Here is an 18,654-nt window from a genome sequence, read left to right as displayed (position 1 = left end):
TGCCCTACTTTGAAAGGCATCGGAAACTCTCCCTGGCCTTTGTGGTTGAAATTCACTGCTTGACATCACAGATAATTGTGTGTGGAGTACAGAGATGCTTTCATAAGAAAAAAACCTCTTAAACACTATTATTGAACACAGAGTGAGTCCATGCAACTTAAGTGATTTAACACATTTTTTACTCCTGGACGTATTTAGGCTTGCCCTAACAAAGGGCTGAACACTCAAGGCATTTCAGCTTTTCATTTGTAAAAATGTCTAAAAACATAATTCCACTTTGACATTATAGGGTATTGAGTGTAGGCCAGTGACACATTTAAATGTAATCAATTTTACATTCAGGCTGCAACCACAAAATGGAAGAAGGGGTGGGAATACTTTCTGAAGGCACTGTACATCTGTAAGGTCCCTCGGTCAAGTACTGAATTTCAAGCACAGATTCAACTCATGAAAACTGGCAGTGATTGGTAAATGGTTAACAATAACAAACCAGACTTGACCATGCTTAAAGAGCTATTTTGAAGTTAATAATTATGCACTGGATTGTATATTAAGCCACCTAGACACATCAAAGATACAGTCGTCCTTCTGAGCTGCAGGACAGGAAGAAAACTGCTCAGGGATGTTAACCATGAGGCAGTAGGTGATTTTAAAACAGCGGTGGCTGAGATGGGAGAAAACTGAGGATGGATCAACAACATTGTAGTGATTGCATTTCTAATATATTGTTTTTATTTTTGCATTTAATTTTGTATTATTTACTACCATTTTTAATATTATTTGTTGTTATAATTTATCATTTTATTACAATGTATATTGTATACATTGTTGCTTTGGCAATATTGACACAATTTTCATGCCAATAAAGCAGCTTGAATTTGACTCCGAAATAATGACCTAAATGACAGAGTGAAAAGAAGAATTCAAATATACATAATACAAATATTCCAAAACATGCATCCTTTATTATCACACCAAAGGAATGAAAAGCCTCACGGTTGGGGCAAATCCAACACGTCACTAAGTAATTGCCTCATTTTCAAGCATGGTGTTAGTTGCATCATGGTATGCTTGATATCTGAAAAGACTGGGGAGTTTTTCAGGATAAAAAGAAATGGGATGAGCTAAGACCAGGCAAATCCTAGAGGAAAACCTTCAGTCTGCTTTCCACCAGACAGTGGGAGACAAATTCACCTTTCAGCAGGACAATAACCTACAACACAAGGTCAAATCTACACTGGAGTTGCTTACCAAGAAGACAGTGAATGTTCCTTAGTAGCCAAGTTACAGTTTTGACTTAAATCTACTTGAAAATCTATTGGCAAGACTCACACTAAAAAAAATCCAAGAAGGTGAATACTTATGATGGGCATTGTACATGTGTAAGGTCCCTCGGCCAAGTATTGAATTTCAAGCACAGATTCAACTTCAACTAGGCTGGAACAAAACCCTGCACACATCGGCCACTGTGCTCGTCAGTACTGTTACATTGGGTTATGGTAAGTAAGGGTCCCTACTGGGGTCAATAATACTCACAGCTGTGGCCCACAGCCTTGTAATCATTATCCTCCTTGTCCTCTTCATCAGAGTCCTCGGATTCAGACTCCTCTTCGTCCTCAGAATCCTCCTCTTCCTCAGTGTCCTCATTGTAGTTTCTGGAACAATAAGTAGCCATCAGCATTCTGTTAAAGAGCGTTCATCCAATAGCAAAACAGGCTTTTCTTTACACGCCGTACATTTGGAAGAACACTTGAAACTAGGGGCTTATTTGGGGGCTCATCAGTGGAGTCAAAATAATAAAACACTAGAGTATTTTCCAAGTGGCTTCTACAGTACCACCTTTAGATTGAAACAGCTTAATTGTCATGTTTGACAAAGAAGCAGAAAGTTTAGACACAGCTAAGTCTTTAATCCTCCAGTGAGGTGTTGTGTGTTATCGTTTGAACCCTACCTTCCGCGGGAGCAGCGTCTTTGCACGGCGGGCTGGCAGGCGGGACACAGCCACTCCCCCTGGGGGATGCGGTAGAGGGCGGGGCGCAGACAGAACAGGTGGAAGGCCTTGTTGCACTCGTCACACAGGATGAGCTTGTCATCCTCACCTGAAGGAAGGATGGAGAGAGAGAAAATCATCATCATCGCAGACAAATAGTTAAGGCCTACACTGTCATTAACTCTATACATACATATTTAATTGTCTAAAGTCACTAAGACCAGCAAAAGTTATTCATGTAAAATATTAAATAAGGAGAAGCCTCTCTGTATGGAGTGTGTGTAGTCCGCGCTGCATCCCTCACAGCCCAGGACCCACACCTACAAGGAGTAGGGGATGATACAGGATGGGCCAAGGAGCTGCCATCACACATCCAAGTACATTTAGCTAGGGCCCAACTTACAATGAGACAGTTGGTTAAACCCCCAGCAATAAGGGCACACCCATTAGCTCTACCAAAACAAGGATTCATCATAATCATTTATAACCTATATGTCTCTCATTCCCAAATATTTGTAGTTCAAGATAAGGTTACAAGCCATGGCTGACCTGAAATCACTGGGTAAGTTTCCACTACACCATCTCCACTAATGTCAGATCAGCAACATGGATAGGAGGGAGCAGTGTGTTGTCACACAGGGCCTTGAGTATTGTACTTCTACTTATAGTAATAATATTACCTCAATACTTATACAGGACCTTATACTGTAGTATCTTACTGCTAGTTCACCTGTAGTGTGGCTGTGTGGCAGCATGTGGTACACCTGCACCTGTCTGACACTACTCTGTCCCTGCTCTGGGCTCATCCACCTGCCCTGCCTGGGACTGGGGCTAACCATGTCCCGTAGCATGAGGACAGGAGGCCTCAGCCCTGTCCCTGGAGAGAGTACAGGCTGTTATTGGAAGAGAGAATGGGTTCCAATAACATAACTGGTTAAATCAAGGCAATACATTTACTAGAGCAAAGAGCAACACATACAGTTGAAGTCAGAAGTTTACATGCACCTAAGCCAAATACATTTAAACTCAGTTTCTTTTTTTACAATTCCTGACATTTAATCCTAGTAAATATTCCCTGTCTTAGGTCAGTTAGGATCACCACTTTATTTTAAGAATGGGAAATGTCAGAACAATAGTAGAGAGGATGATTTATTTCAGCTTTTATTTCTTTCATACACTCAATTAGTATTTGGTAGCATTGCCTTTAAATTGTTTAACTTGGGTCAAATGTTTCAGGTAGCCTTCCACAAGCTTCCCACTATAAGTTGGGTGAATTTTGGCCCATTCCTCCTGACAGAGCTGGTGTAACTGAGTCAGGTTTGTAGACCTCCTTGCTCGCACACTTTTCCAGTTCTGCCCACAAATTTTCTATGGGATTGAGGTCAGGGCTTTGTGATGGCCACTCCAATATCTTGACTTTGTTGTCCTTAAGCCATTTTGCCACAACTTTGGAAGTATGCTTGGGGTCATTGTCCATTTGGAAGACCCATTTGCGACCAAGCTTTAACTTCCTGACTGATGTCTTGAGATGTTGCTTCAATTTATCCCCAATTTTCATCCCTCATGATGCCATCTATTTTATGAAGTGCACCAGTCCCTCCTGCAGCAAAGCACCCCCACAACATGATGCTGCCACCCCCGTGCTTCACGGTTGGGATGGTGTTCTTCAGCTTGCGAGCATAACCTTTTTCCTCCTAACATAACAATGGTCATTATGACCAAACAGTTCTATTTTTGTTTCCAAAAAGTATGATCTTTGTCCCCATGTGCAGTTGCAAACCGTAGTCTGTCTTTTTTTTATGGTGGTTTTGGAGCAGTGGCTTCTTCCTTGCTGAGCAGCCTTTCAGGTTATGTCGATATAGGACTCGTTTTACTGTGGATATAGATACTTTTGTACCCGTTTCCTCCAGCATCTTCACAAGGTTCTTTGCTTTTGTTCTGGGATTGATTTGCACTTTTCCGCACCAAAGCACGTTCATCTCTAGGAGACAGAACGCGTCTCCTTCCTGAGCGGTATGACGGCTGCGTGGTCCTATGGTGTTTATACTTGCGTACTATTGATTGTACAGATGATGAACGTGGTACCTTCAGGCGTATGGAAATTGCTCCCAAGGATGAACCAGACTTGTGGAGGTCTACAATTTTTAGTTCTTGGCTTATTTTTGTTCTTGGCAGTTCTTGGCTAATTTCTTTTGATTTTCCTATGATGTCAAGCAAAGAGGCACCCAGTTTGAAGGTAGGCCTTGAAATACATCCACAGGTACACCTCCAATTGACTCAAATTATGTCAATTAACCTATCAGAAGCTTCTAAAGCCATGACATCATTTTCTGGAATTTTCCAAGCTGTTTAAAAAAGGCACAGTCAACATAGTGTATGTAAACTTCTGACCCACTGGAATTGTGATACAGTGAATTAGAAGTGAAATAATCTGTCTGTAACTATTGTTGGAAAAATTACTTGTGTCATGCACAAAGTAGATGTCCTAACCGACTTGCCAAAACTATAGTTTGTAAACAAGAAATTTGTGGAGTGGTTGAAAAACGAGTTTTAATGACTCCAACCTAAGTGTATGTAAACTTCCGACTTCAACTGTAGCTGATAACGTCACATAGCAACTTCACTTTAGTCATTCAAAGATTCTAAACATTAGTCAATCATGTCTTTCTGCCTGTTCGAGAGGTTTGACTCAAAGGCCATGAACAGATTTGCTCATTTTTCCTGCAAAGATTCCTTTAGTGCAGGGGCCAGCGAACTCCTGTTTGTTTATAAATGTTTTACTCAAACCACCTCGCGGGCCAGATTGACACTCCTGCTTTAGTGGAATGCAAGGTGATTTGTGGATAGCCGAAGTCTTCACAGCACCTTGCTCAGGTGGATCATCTCCAACAGGCAGAAAATGACAGTCAAATGCTTTTATTGTAAATCAGGGTTTAACGAAACTCGGTACTGGGGTCCCCCCTGGGTGCGTGTTTTGCCCTAGCACTACACAGCTGATTCAAATAACCAACTCATCATCAAGCTTTGATTATTTGATTCAGCTGTGTAGTGCTAGAGCAAAACAGTTTGGGAAATGCTGGTATAGATGACTCAATACTAAGAAAGGTTTTCTTGACGAGACCTTGGGGCATGATGCCACTTTTAGGATACTATCTGTAATTGTTTCTTACTAATTGGCATGTCCTTTCCATTGACACCATTTTAAAATCCCCTCTTCAGTTTCGGACTCCCTCATACAGCTCCAGGACGTTGAGGATCACCCACCTTTCCTGCGGCACACCTTGCAGCGTGCGTTCTCTGCCGACATGTCCCACTTGATGCAGGCGTCCAGCATGCCCAGCAGCACGTGCATCCGGGAAAAGGTCTGGGCCTCGCGGATCGCTGTCTTCCATTTCTCTACTGCCGTCGCCACCTGCACGGCAGACAAATTACTATTTTCTTTATTACTTTTTTTATTGTATTGATTTTTACAGAAAAATGTGTTTAAAGTGCACTTTAAAACATTTATTTGATTTGAATGAACAGTCCTCCTTAAGCTCAAATACAGCTCGGGGTAGAGGCCCTTTAAAACCAGATCAAGGATCAGATTACCCTAGCTTCAATCCTATCCTTAACCATTAGCTGGATGAAGAAACATCGGACTCAGGATCAGTCGTCAGTAATACCCCTTTCATATACAGATACAAATCCCTTTTTTTTTTTAACCATACCATCTTCTTCATACCATCTTCTGTTAATAACTGACAGAGGTAGGGGGTAAAAAAAACAAGGTACATTACAACCCACCTCCAGACCTAGTCATGAAACCTGTATTTTCAGACCCTGTAACCAAAAACCTGGTAATGGGTCTGTGAGAAAAGATCTGTTTTATGCAGGTAAATTCAATAACACTATTGTTTAACACCTTCCTTGTTTGAATCGCAAACAGGGCCGTGGTTTAATCCTCCCCCTTCCAATTACCGGTTACGCAATGACATGTATAAAAGGGGTTATTAAATAAATAATTTAAAAAAAAGTTTATTCAACTAAGCAAGTCAGTTAAGAACAAATTATCATATACAATGATGGCCTACACCAGCCAAACCCGGACGACGCTGGGCCAATTGTGCGCCGACCTATGGGACCCATAGGTCACGGCCGGTTGTGATGCAGCCTGGATTCAAACTATAGTGACGTCTATAGCACTGAGATGCAGTGCCTTAGACCGCTGCCCCACTCGGGAGCCCCACTCGCGAGCAGCGGTCTACTTGCAAGAAAGTGGTAAAAAAGAGGCTGTTTGAAAAGGGATTGCCTTGTTTTAAATTACAGGTAACATACCATGTTCTGTCTAAAATAGGTATTACTCACCCTGGCCTCCTCCGCCAGCTTCTTCTCCTCATCCACCTCCTCAGTTTTCCTGCTCTCCTCCCCTTCCTGCTTCTTCTTCTGCTTGGGGGCCATGAAGCCCTGCAGGAACTTCTTGATGACGCAGGCCTGGAGGGTGATGACGCACTCCCCAAAGTCCTTTAGGTTCTCCAGGTCATGCACCTGAACACACAGAGACAGACAGGGGTCAGAGGGGAATGGTCAGGTTCAGAGGTCATACTCTGCTGGATGTGCAAGGCACAAAGACAAATACAGGTAAATGGGCATTGAGGAAAATCTTGAAGCTTGTAGATAATATAATATGTATGGTCATTAGTTTTTCCTGCCCATATGACCTGACCAGATATGTGAACTCCTGATTCCAAACGTTAATTGATTGTATGAATAAATAGTTACCTTTCTCTCGAACTCATCCATGCTGTCGTCCATGTAGCCCAGCCCGCCTTTCTGGAGGCGCGAGGCCACCTCGATGACGTCGCTGCGCAGGTACTTAAGCAGCTCCTGGTGGCCGTCGCAGCTCCTCAGCCCCGGGTTCCCCTTGCGGGCCAGGTTGATAGAGTGGAGGATGTCCTGGTACCTGTCAGCGTACAACACCCAGTCAGTCAGTCACACTAACTCACACACATATACCTGATCCATGTGACCTAACCAGGAAAAACACTGGGGCATTTGCATAAATAGGACAAGATAAAGTGTGGCATCGCTCACAAAGCAGGCATGGGGTGAGTGAATGAATTGGTGGAGGGTCAAATCAAATTTTATTTGTCACATACACATGGTTAGCAGATGTTAATGCGAGTGTAGTGAAATGCTTGTGCTTCTAGTTCCGACCATGCAGTAATATCTAACAAGTAATCTAACAATTTCACAACAACTACCTTATACACACACAAGTGAAAAGTGTAAAGGAATGAATAAGAATATGTACATAAAAATATATGGATGAGCAATGGCCGAACGGCATAGGCAAGATGCAGTAGATGGTATAAAGTACAGTATATACACATATGAGATGAGTAATGTAGGGTATGTAAACATTATAGAAAGTGGCATTGTTTAAAGTGACTAGTGATACATTTATTACATCCAATTGTTAATTATTAAAGTGGCTAGAGATGAGTCAGTATGTTGGCAGCAGTCACTCAATGTTAGTGATGGCTGTTTAACAGTCTGATGGCCTTGAGATAGAAGCTGTTTTTCAGTCTCTCAGTCCCAGCTTTGATGCACCTGTACTGACCTCGCCTTCTGGATGATAGCGGGGTGAACAGGCAGTGGCTTGGTATGTAGAATATAAGGCGAATGTCTCCTCACCTGACTTGCAGCTTGGTCTTCAGCGCACTCTCTCTCACACCCTGCGCGTGGAGGCTCTCCACCAGGTCATCGAGTTCCCGTGGAGCATCACACACAAACCTTCAACACATGCGTGGTGTAAACACATAATATATCAAAGCACAAATATAATCTGCTCTCTGGTGTAAGTATCGTTTCAACATTGTTATTGAACGACAAATCTGATAGTTATCAAGTCAACAAATGATCATATGTCATTGACTTTCTTACCAGAGGTTCTGTCCCTGGTTGGGAGTGGTGGTCTCGATGCAGACGGCGGCTAGCGCCCCCTGGTGGGCGCCCTCGCTCAGAGCACCATCTAGACTGCCACCATCCTCCTCAACATCTGCAGGACCAGAAACAGAACAGGGTCGTGTTCAGTAGACACAAAGGAAGTGAGGGACTTTCTGAACTTGACCAATAAGAATAGCTTATTTTCCCCCCCCTGTTGCACTAGGTTTTTCTACAGTGTGACCTAATGAATACGACCCTGGTTTAACCCTGCAACAATCAATAATATCAAAAAATGATATTATAGGTTTCACAGAAGTTGTGATTATTATGTTATTCTCTGAATTCTTATTTCTTTCTTGACATGGTCAAATAACAAAAAAAAAAGTCTTAAGTTGCCATACAGAAACTACAGGGCCATGAGAAAGTTAGCAAAGAATGGTACTGTTATAAGCGGTTTCACTTAAACCCTCATATCAGTCACCCTGTTTGACCTAGACACTAAACTTTCTATGTAGGCATCTTTTACATGCTGAACAAATTTGCCTCAAGGGCCCATAAGGTCACTCAGGTCGATTTTCCTCCATTTTGAAGAAAAAAAAAAAAAAACTCTAATTCAGTACGTAGGCCTCTCTTAACTTCAGGGTTCATACACATTTTTGACAGATGGAATTTCATTACACATACTTTTTTAATACGTAGAGGTTATGTGGTATTGACACAGAGGCTCCTCTCTGATCCCATGTGGCATCTCTAACCCCCCCCACCCCCCCAAAGTTAGACAACAGTTAGACAACTGTATAAAACACATGTGGTCAACCCTCAGTCTGGAGAACTACTGGTTCTGCAGGCTTTTGATCAAGCTCTGCTCAAACAGAGGGGGACTGGAATAACAGCCTACACATCCACTTGCTGTCATGTAGAACATTGCAACCAAATACGTTATGCCTTTTGAAATAATTCACTCATTTAATACATCAAAGCTCAAATGCTATGGTAGGCTACAAAGCTTTTTATTCAGCTGAAGCAAGCCCACAAATTTTCAGTAAAATGTACCTTTTAGTGTAGTCATTTTGATCTTAGCTACCTTAGAAGTGTTTACTTTGCAGGCTGACGAGCATCTATTGATTTGTCATGTCCCATACATTGGATGCCCAAATCAACTGGAAGTATTTACAAAACAAGTTGAAGCCACATATTCCAAAAGAAAAGCTACAGCTAATCTTTTTAACCCCCTAATATTACTGTTCGCGATTCGTAAATTATTATTTTTGATTCACATTTTGATTCATCACAATTGAACCAAATCCCAACTAATACAATGGCGAGGTGAATCGTGTGTTGTAAAAAATAATGGTTTAAATGAATCAACTTTATATGGCCTTATTCGCAAGTGTCGGTGGAAGGTTTTTTGGAACATGATGAAAACATACATGCTAACAACAGCTAAACAGTTAACTACAGGGTAGAATATACGTTTTTAATTGGCTACCTAGTTAGTCGGTTCTCTATCATATTTTATAGGAGATATATATATATATATATAGGCCTAAGTGCTGCTGCAATGTCCGACAGTATCTCTCCGTGAGCAACGGAGGAGTTCATGGAAAACTTAAAAGAATTCCATGACTTTTCCAGGATTTTCATGACGTACGAACCCTGTAACATAGCTTTTCTTAAACTAAGGGATTGGTTAAAACAGCGATTCCCAAACTAGGGTCACCTGATATTTAAAAAATGGGGTCACGGGAGATTTTTCACATTGAGAGAGGAACTATTGTCATTCACAATGGATATAAAAAATAAATACAAAATAACTTTGGTGACTTTCTATGAAAATAAGATGCGTCTCCTTGCTTACGTAACAGACATATTTGGGAAACTGAACGAACTGAATACAGGCGTTTAGGTTCCTGACTCAGAGAATACCCTGCAGTCTCATTTTGAGCATTAAGGCCACGTTCAAAACAAACGTGGGAACTCGGAAATCTCCAACTTCAGTGTGTTCGAGACAGCTGGGAACATGTACAAAAATTAGCTCAGACTAGGAAAAATTGTTTTGAACAGTCACCCAACTCAGAATCTCAAGCCTCTTTCTAGAACAGACTTTCTGACCTGAAGATCACTGAACAAGTCATGATTTGACCATTTAACCTATGGCACCCTTTGCCAGCTCATATCTGTATGACGCTGGATTTAGTGCACTTGTCTGCAATAAAACCAAACATCGATCCAGGTTGTATGTGAGCGCAGAGATGAGGTCGACCACACACCCCGACTTTGACTTAGGTTAAGAGATGGCTGAGTTATTAATAAATAAGGAAAGCAGATTTTACGTGTCCATTGAAATCCTTTGTAAATCCACTCCACAATGGCCTATCAACTTGAAACTAAGTTTGGCATTGCTATCTTAAGAAATAAGGAAACTATTAACAATTCACCTTTGACTATGTAACGCTAATGCTCAAAATAATAAAATAAATAAAATCTCATGGACTAAGTCAGATTTACTCAAATGTTGGTCTTTTGACTCATCACAATAGTCTAAAGAGTTTAAGAAAATAAAGTTGATGTATTCAAAGATTGCCACACAATACCAGTAGATGCAAATGAGCACATATGCTAATATGCTAAAAATACTACCAAAATCTTTTTCTCATGAACAATAGAACCAAATTACATGTAGGCCCATGGTACAAGTCTTATCATAGTTTGAGAAAAACTACAGAAATGGTCAAAAGATGGCTGAGTTTTTGATGTGTCCATTTAAAACCAGTGTAAATCCACTCCACATTTGGACCATCAACTTGTCATCGCTATCATGGATGTCCTTAAGATAAACCACACTGAATTTCGTATTGACATCTAAAACAAGGAATCTATTGCAACTCATTCTTTGCATATGTAACGCTAATGCTCAAAATCTGCAATCATCTTCTCCTCATGAACCATTCGTCAGATTCACTCCAGATTTTGTATTTAGACTCATGATTCCACATAAAAATAGTTCCTACATGATCCGAGTGCTTGTTTTGTTATTCAACTGATCTCGTGTGTCCTTTCTGTCATGTGCTCACAGCTATATTTATCAATGATATTTCTTTACTCTTCTGGGACATGAGGCACTAAACACAGCTAGTGAAGAGCATAAGGTGTACTAGTACTAAGGTTTGCAGACTCTCAGCTGTGATGACAGTGTACTAACTTACCATTAGTCTCCTCTTTGGTAGCCTCCTCGTCCTCAGGCTCGGCTATAGCCTCTTCCAGGGGGAGGGTGTAACTGTAGTCAATGCTGTCGTGCACCCAGCCCTTCTCTATGTACAGGCCAGGCACAACATCAGAGAACAGCCAGTACCTAACACACAGACAAAGAGTTGACAGGTCAATACCGATGGTAATATAAACCAACAGTGACCTGAATCAACTGTATGTGGTAAAACAGTTTACATAGTTGTCGATTGGGACCATTGAGGAAGCATGCACTAAACCAGAGCACTATGTGCATGTACCAAGAGTACACTGGAAATAAAACAACTAAACATATTGTGAACCATTGAAGTGTGCGTGCTGACCTGTTATGGTTTCGATCAGTTCCCAGTGGGATTCTCCTCAGCACCAGTTTGGCTTTGGTGATGCCGTCCTGGAAGGCCCTCTCCGCTGCAGCCTTCTGCTTGCGGACACGCTCCTCCTCCGCCTCTTTCTCCATGCGCTCTGAGGGGAGACAAAACAGAATTTGAGCAGGCACTCATTCATAACAGAGCATTCCCATTGCATAAATCACCTAAGCAACTATGGACTCAACCATAACTATCTTCTCCTTTCTAATTGTCCCCCACAATGAAAATCGGGGAGAGGACTGTGGATCTGTCTCCGTCTGGTAATACGTTAGTCACACGAGACTTCAGACCACATTGGCCCCATTTTAACGAAACTTGTGTGAAAGATGAGTCTTAGCATAGAGATCTGGCATTTACAAAATTACAGATTGGCCAGATAATGGCGGTGTAACAACAGATTGAAAATGCAAACTTTGAAAGGTCAAGCCCCTCACCGTTTGATCTACAATCATGACATTTGGAACATAGGTCCCTCTCCTCACAAGGAACATATTTGCCTCAGAGACTCATAAGGTCAGTCATTATGGAATTTCCACCATTTTGAAGAAAAAGAAAGAAAATAAAAAAATATAGAAAAAAAAATCTAAATAAAATAAAAATAGTTCCCCGCTACTCTTCTGGCACCGAACAACCAATCTGCATGAAACTTGACATGTGGCATCAATGGACAAAGGTCTCAAAGCAATATTTTCCAGACGAGTACCTAAAAACATGGCCGCTATTGACCAATAAAGTTTCATGCGTGCGTGGTCTGGCACAAATGCATATAAATCCGTCAAAGATAATCATATTGTAGCAACATTTGGTACACATGTTGAAAACACACAAGAAACAACATATGAATGTTCTTGCTTGCATATCGACCACACGATGGCGCTATACCGAACAGGTTTCTATTTCTTGATCTGTTTGACTCAGTGATAAAATTTGGCACACACGCTCTGGCACAGGAGTCTAGCTAACCCACACAAACTCAAAACACCACTGGCTGAATTTTGACAAAACCTGAGTGAATGATGTGTCTTGCCATAGAGATCTGTCATTTTCAAAATTACACTGCTTGGCTTAAAGGGGCGCTGCATCATTCGTGGGGACGACATGTTTACTGTTGCCTCGATAAGAAATAAATTCCTATCCTAATGATAGGAGTATTTCCTCACCACGTAACATAAGGAAAACTGGCCCAGTCTAATGACCTACATGTCCAGCTGTCCTTACCTTTGTTCTGTCTGTCATGCTCCTCCTTTTCCTTCTTGGCCTGGATGGACATCAGCCTCCTACTCTTAACCGTACTAATCATGTCTTCCGGCTCCGCGGCCACTGGCTCTGCTTTCACCTTCACCTCTTTCTTGGTGCTACCCTCTTTCTTCTTCTTCTCCACCTTGGTGGTGGCTGACGGCGTGTCGCCACTGGCAGCCTCCTCGCCTTTGACATCAGCTTGTTCCTTGCGCCGTTGCTTCTCAGCCCGCTTGCGGTCGTTGACCTCCTTGAGCGAGGCCAGCCTCTCCTTCCACAGCTCGGCTGAGCGCTGCTGCATGGAGTCCACGTGGTCCTCCACCGAGTAGGTCATGAGGATGCGGTGAGACAGTGCCACCAGCAGGCTGGCCTTCTCCGTCGACGTCAACTCAAACACCTCCACCGCCTCCAACCGCTCAAGGAACTCGCTGCTTACCACCTGGTCGAAGCCCCCTAGGGGGCCCCAATCATCCCCCCCGGAGCCCTGGCCCGAGTCATCACCATGGGCGTCGCATGGCCGCAGGCACAGGCGCACCAGCTCAGAGACAGAGTGGAGGGTGAGGGGGATCTCCGACAGGGGCATGTCCAGCTCGCTGTAGCCCTCGGCCAGCTCGTCCTGCAGCAGAGTCTGCAGCAGCACCACCAGCACACGGTTCAGGTAGAGGAAACCTGCCTTCTCCCCGGCCAGAGCCTCCATCAAGGCCACTGCCGTCACCGGGTACTGGTCATCGGGCATTAGCAGGCCCGCGTAGCAGTTGAGGAAGTCCGCCACCATGGCCACGTCTCCGAACAGGGAGTTGGGCAGGCCCTCTGGCATGTCGACCAGCTTGAAGACAGGCAGTGCCTTGCCGCCCTTGATTTCCAGGTCCTCATAGCGGCGCTGCTGCTCACGGCGCACCTGCTGCTCCTTCTCCCGCCGCTCCTTAGTCTTCTCCCGGAGCTTCTCCTTGATCTCCTCACGCTTCTTCCTCATCACGTCCCGCTTCTCCTCCTCGCTCATGGCCGCCCATTTCTTCTTGTGCTCCAGCAACTCCCAGCGCTTCAGGACAAGATCACAGAGCTCCTCAGGAAGCCGGCCCCGGTCCTCAGGCGAGAGGGCCTTGGCCGCCTTGGATATGAGACAGGACATGGCGTTCCTCTTGTCCTCCTTGCCCTTGTGCTCCTTGTAGTAGCGCAGCAGGTGCAGGGCCATGGGGTGCAGGGGCTTGCCCAGCTTGTGGGTCCCTGGGCCGGTGCTCCGGGCTCTCTTCTTAGGGCTTCCAGCGGAGTGAGGGCTCTTGGCCAAGTCCAACAGGGTCATTTGCTTCATCTTGGGCTTCTTGGCGCCTCCACCCTTTTCATCCTTTTTGAATGACGCCTTCTGGCCGCTCTTGCCGGGGGTCTTTCTGCCAGTAGCAGATTTCTTGTCTCCAGGTTTTTTGCTGGACTTGGGGGAGGAGAGGACAGAAGCCCCCCCCTCTCTTTTCTTGGTGGTTCCGGAGTTCTTTACCTTCAGAGGCGAGCCATTCATTTTCATCTACAATATAAATTGATGCTTTATTGAGTCAATCCATTGCAAGACTAAATATGCAAATTCAATTGAACATTTAACAAATCCTCTGATTCTTTAGAAAACCACTAAGCCAGCTAAAAATATATGCAAATGAGATTACATCAGCATGTATAAAATTTGAGAAACCTGCATGTGGCCCCAGATTGTAGGGCTCAGGGGCATGCCGAGAGGATCATTTTTCTTCTCGTTCCCCGAATTCCCTCCTCCCGGGGTGTTCGAGGTCTTCAGCATCTTACTGGGTTTGCCCTCTGTTGAGCTCAGGCTCTTGCGCTTGGCTGAGACTGGATTCTCTGTGAAAAACTAGAAGGCAAACAAAACTATTAGTCACATATTTAAAAACAAATGTTATATAAAAACACAGTGCCTTCAGAAAGTATTCATACCCCTTGACTTAAGTTGCATGGACTCTGAAATAATAGTGTTGAACATTTTTTAAATGACTACCTCATACACACAATCTGTAAGGTCCCTCAGTCGAGCAGTACATTTCAAATAGATTCAACCACAAAGACCAGGGAGGGCACCTATTGGTAGATGGGTAAAAACAAAAAGCAGACATCGAATATCCCGTTGACCATGAAGTTATTAATTACACTTTTTCATGGTGTATCAATACATATCACTACGAAGATAAAGGCATCCTTCCCAACTCAGTTGTCGAAGAGGAAGGAAACCGGACACGGATTTCTCTATGAGGCCAATCAATGGAGAAAACTGAAGATAGATCAACAACATTGTAGTTGCTCCAAAATACTAACGTAATTGACAGAGTGAAAAGGAAGCCTGTGCAAAATAAAAAAGATTCCAAAACATGCATCCTGTTTGCAACAAGGCACTGAAGTAATACTGCAAAACAAATTGGCAAAGCAATTCACTTTTTGTCCTGAATACAAAGTACTGGATTTGCCCCAAACATATTACTGAGTAAGCCTCTTCATATTTGCAAGCATAGCAGCGGCTACATCATGTTATGGGTATGCTTGTAATCTTTAAGGACTGGGGAGATTTTTAGGATAAAAATAAATAAAGACAGATTGGAGTTAACCACAGGCAAAATCTTAAGAGGTTCAGTCTGCTTTCCACCAGACACTGGGAGATTAATTGACCTTTCAGTAGGACAATAACCTAAAACACAAGGCCAAATCTACACTGGAGCTGCTCACAAAGAAGACAGGGAATGTTCCTGAGTGGACAATTTAGTTGACTGAAATCTACGGCAAGACCTGAATATTGTTGTCTAGCAATGATCAACAACCAATTCTAGAGCTTGAAGAATTTACTAAATAATAAATGGGCACAATCCAGGTGTGGAAAGCTCTTAGAAACTAACCCAGAAAGTCTCTCAGCTATAGTCGCTGCCAAACGTTCTTCCACAAAGTATTGACTCAGGGGGTGTGAAAACTATTTTAAAATTAGATATTTCTGTATTTAATTTACAATAAATTAGCAAAAACTTCTAAAAACACGTTTTCACTGTCATTATGGGGTATTTTGTGTAGAAGGGAGAGATTTTTTATTTTTATTTTATTTTAATTCAGGCTGTAAGAACAAAAATTTGTAAGTCGCTCTGGATAAGAGCGTCTGCTAAATGACTAAAATGTAAAATGTAAATGTAAAAGTTGAATAAGTCAAGGGGTATGAATACTTTATAAAGGCAATGTATGATGCTGTTTTGTCTTACTGTTGTATTTTATCTACATGTCCATCCCATAATCCAGAGCTCCTATATCACCAGGAGATTATGTGGAGGTTTTTGGACAAACAAAAAAAGTTAAAACCCCATATAAATCCAGGTTTACCTTGTGTGGATCCAGGAGGAAGTCGCTGAATTTGCTGGGCAGGTTGAACTTCTTCACCAGTTCATCCTCCACCACCCAGGGGGCCGTCTCTCCCATCCCAAGCCGGAGTGCATAGTGGCGGATGAAGTAGCGCATGATCTCCTTGGTCGGAGGGCGCTCAGTCCGGAAGAGGCTGTCCACTGGGACATCACTGATTACCTGTTGGTGTAGCGTTTAAAAATCTATATAAATGACATAACATCGACCCCAGTGTTGTGTTCATTACACCATGCAATGGAAAACATTTCAAATCCATTTAGTAACAGAAAACAAAAATGTTCATTTCTTATTCGACAAGTTTAGGAAGCCCCTTCCTGTTCCGATCCATCCCCACCCCCCCATTGTGTAACCAATGAACACGACCCAGTTACATAAAACCTGCACTTGATGGCCCGGAAGTGAACAATAAAACATTTTAAAGCAGTGGAGAGGACACCAACCTTGTCCTCGCTGATCAGCTTCACGTCATACTTGTGTGGCAGGAACTTTGGCATCACCCATCTCTTCTTCTCCTCCTTCATAGCGATGGGTGTTTTCCTGGGCGAGCGCCGTGCTCGGTCACCTAATGGCAAACAAGCACACAGTATATTTTTACACGCATGTGAATTTTTGGGGATCAGGCCTGTGTGGATTCTATGCTATTTTTACATGTACAAATTTGTCCATTTGACAAATGTTAAAGCTCCATGTGCTGTGTTTTAGGGATGTGTCAAAACTGATGGTTTTTGGTTTCAATTAAGACCTAGACAACCAGCTGAGGGAAGTTGCTTTACTAATCAGTGACCTTAAATTCATCAATCAAGTAACAAAGGAGTGAAAACCCGCAGTCACTCGGCCCTCAATGGAATGAGTTTGACACATGGTTTAAACTGACATTTTTTTATTTATTATTATTTAAAATAAATTATAAAAAAGAAATCGGTTTCCCTTTAAAACTAAGACAGCGGTTTGGGTCTCATGGTCCATCTCTTTCAGAAAGTTAAGCATTGCACCTGTACTACCCCATTACTTTACCTTAATTCCACCTCGCAAAGTTTACATTACCTTCTCAAAGTATTGCCATATAAGACTTTGTTGCTGTCGTGGGCCATTTCAGACCAAACAAACACAATGCTTGGTTATTATCACTAAATCTTATAAGTTTTTTTTATTATTTTTTTAACCTTATTAAGACAAACTTAATAAGATTTAGTGATAATAACCAAGCATTGTGTTTGTTTGGTCTGAAATGGCCCACCTATTCTCTACAAGTATTTAAGTACTTTACACCACTGTAACTGCACTGTAATTAACATTTTGTTGGGAAAAAACTAAAAAGGGTTCGGGATTTTCCTTAACTTTAAGGATACCAATTTAGTTTAAACATTCACACACCTACTGTGGTGGATTTTGGTGCAGGTTACCCAAAATCTAATAATTGTATTTGTTAGCACAACATGTCCCAAAGGTGCTGTACTCACTGAGGCTCTCTCTCCTGCTTTCCCTGGTCTCCCTGGGGCTCTCCTCCTCTCTGGGCAGCTGTTGTTCCTTCTTCTGGTTCTCCTGGCTGGCATTCTCCTTGTCGCTGGAAGGAGAGTCGCAGGCTCCCTCTAGCTTCTTCTCTGACGTCTCCCCCTCAGCGTTCCCCTCAAGCGGGTGTATCTTCACGACCTTAACCCGCAAACTCTTTTCCTTCCCCACCTTAAAAAAACAAAATGAATAGGTGGAGGGGGGAAAAAAGGTATTTCATTTTCTATCAACATATATTCCAATAACAGTATTTCTTCCACCTTCATTGACTACTATATTACCACATGAAAACAAACATCCACAGCATTCGACCAAAATAAAAGAACCTCACCAGAAAGTCACACTCCTCATCTATGGCATACTTGGTGAGGATCTCCACCCAGGCCTGGTCCACCAGCTTGTCCAGGGAGACCGTGTTGTGGTGAACCATCTCCAGGACGGGCTTCTCGAACCATAGTGGGTACTCTTCTTGAAGCCTGGAAATAAATTACTCATGTCAAACATCTCATTTATCTAACACTCAATAGAAAATGCCAGCAATAAACAGTCTTCCTATGCTAACTGATTTGGGTTTATTGGTGCACTTTCACTCCAATAATTTTGACAGATGATGGCTTAGTGTGGCTATTGCTATTTCACTAATCGAGTCACCTGCAAATGCTATCCGTAATTCATAAACATGCATGGAGCAGTCCAATCCAAGGAATACATACAAATGAACACGCCTCGATGAAACACAGACTGCTAGGACCACCAATGTCTAGCCTATCTGTACACAACCACTTCTCCAACAGGGGGAGCCAATTCAAACCCCGTCTTCCCTGCCTGTTATAAATAGACATCTTTAAATACGTCTGCTGATCCTGCCAGGCCTGCGCTGAGGGTGCCGGAGGAGCACAGCCTGGCTGTGGCACTGCTCTGAGGTCATTCATGTACACACAGAACTCAAAGCTTAATGTCCTCCCACAGCGCAGCGCTCAATGCCAC

At 42.8% G+C, this 18,654-nt stretch overlaps 1 protein-coding gene across 2 annotated transcripts in view; it reads right to left on the bottom strand.

The window, feature by feature from the left end:
* Positions 1-18,654, bottom strand: part of LOC106612575 (tyrosine-protein kinase BAZ1B) — a 29,873-nt gene that overhangs the window by 8,464 nt on the left and 2,755 nt on the right. Inside the window, exons 3-18 of one of the 2 annotated variants that reach the window (XM_045724466.2) lie at positions 17,999-18,143; positions 17,619-17,838; positions 16,599-16,720; positions 16,120-16,317; positions 14,447-14,620; positions 12,751-14,284; positions 11,488-11,626; positions 11,125-11,270; positions 7,916-8,030; positions 7,667-7,765; positions 6,752-6,932; positions 6,338-6,517; positions 5,255-5,402; positions 2,721-2,867; positions 1,952-2,099; positions 1,537-1,655 (exon numbers count right to left, since the gene is read on the bottom strand). In XM_045724466.2, the coding sequence (XP_045580422.1) occupies positions 1,537-1,655; positions 1,952-2,099; positions 2,721-2,867; positions 5,255-5,402; positions 6,338-6,517; positions 6,752-6,932; positions 7,667-7,765; positions 7,916-8,030; positions 11,125-11,270; positions 11,488-11,626; positions 12,751-14,284; positions 14,447-14,620; positions 16,120-16,317; positions 16,599-16,720; positions 17,619-17,838; positions 17,999-18,143 (3,815 nt within the window). The remainder of the gene's footprint in view (positions 1-1,536; positions 1,656-1,951; positions 2,100-2,720; positions 2,868-5,254; positions 5,403-6,337; positions 6,518-6,751; positions 6,933-7,666; positions 7,766-7,915; positions 8,031-11,124; positions 11,271-11,487; positions 11,627-12,750; positions 14,285-14,446; positions 14,621-16,119; positions 16,318-16,598; positions 16,721-17,618; positions 17,839-17,998; positions 18,144-18,654) is intronic. The other variant, XM_014213857.3, reaches the window with a different exon arrangement.

This window comes from Salmo salar, chromosome 09, assembly GCF_965601325.2.
Source record: "Salmo salar chromosome 09, fSalSal1, whole genome shotgun sequence".
Taxonomy (NCBI): domain Eukaryota; kingdom Metazoa; phylum Chordata; class Actinopteri; order Salmoniformes; family Salmonidae; genus Salmo; species Salmo salar.
Note: the sequence above shows the minus strand (reverse complement) of the source record. Positions and strands in the feature narration are given on the sequence as shown.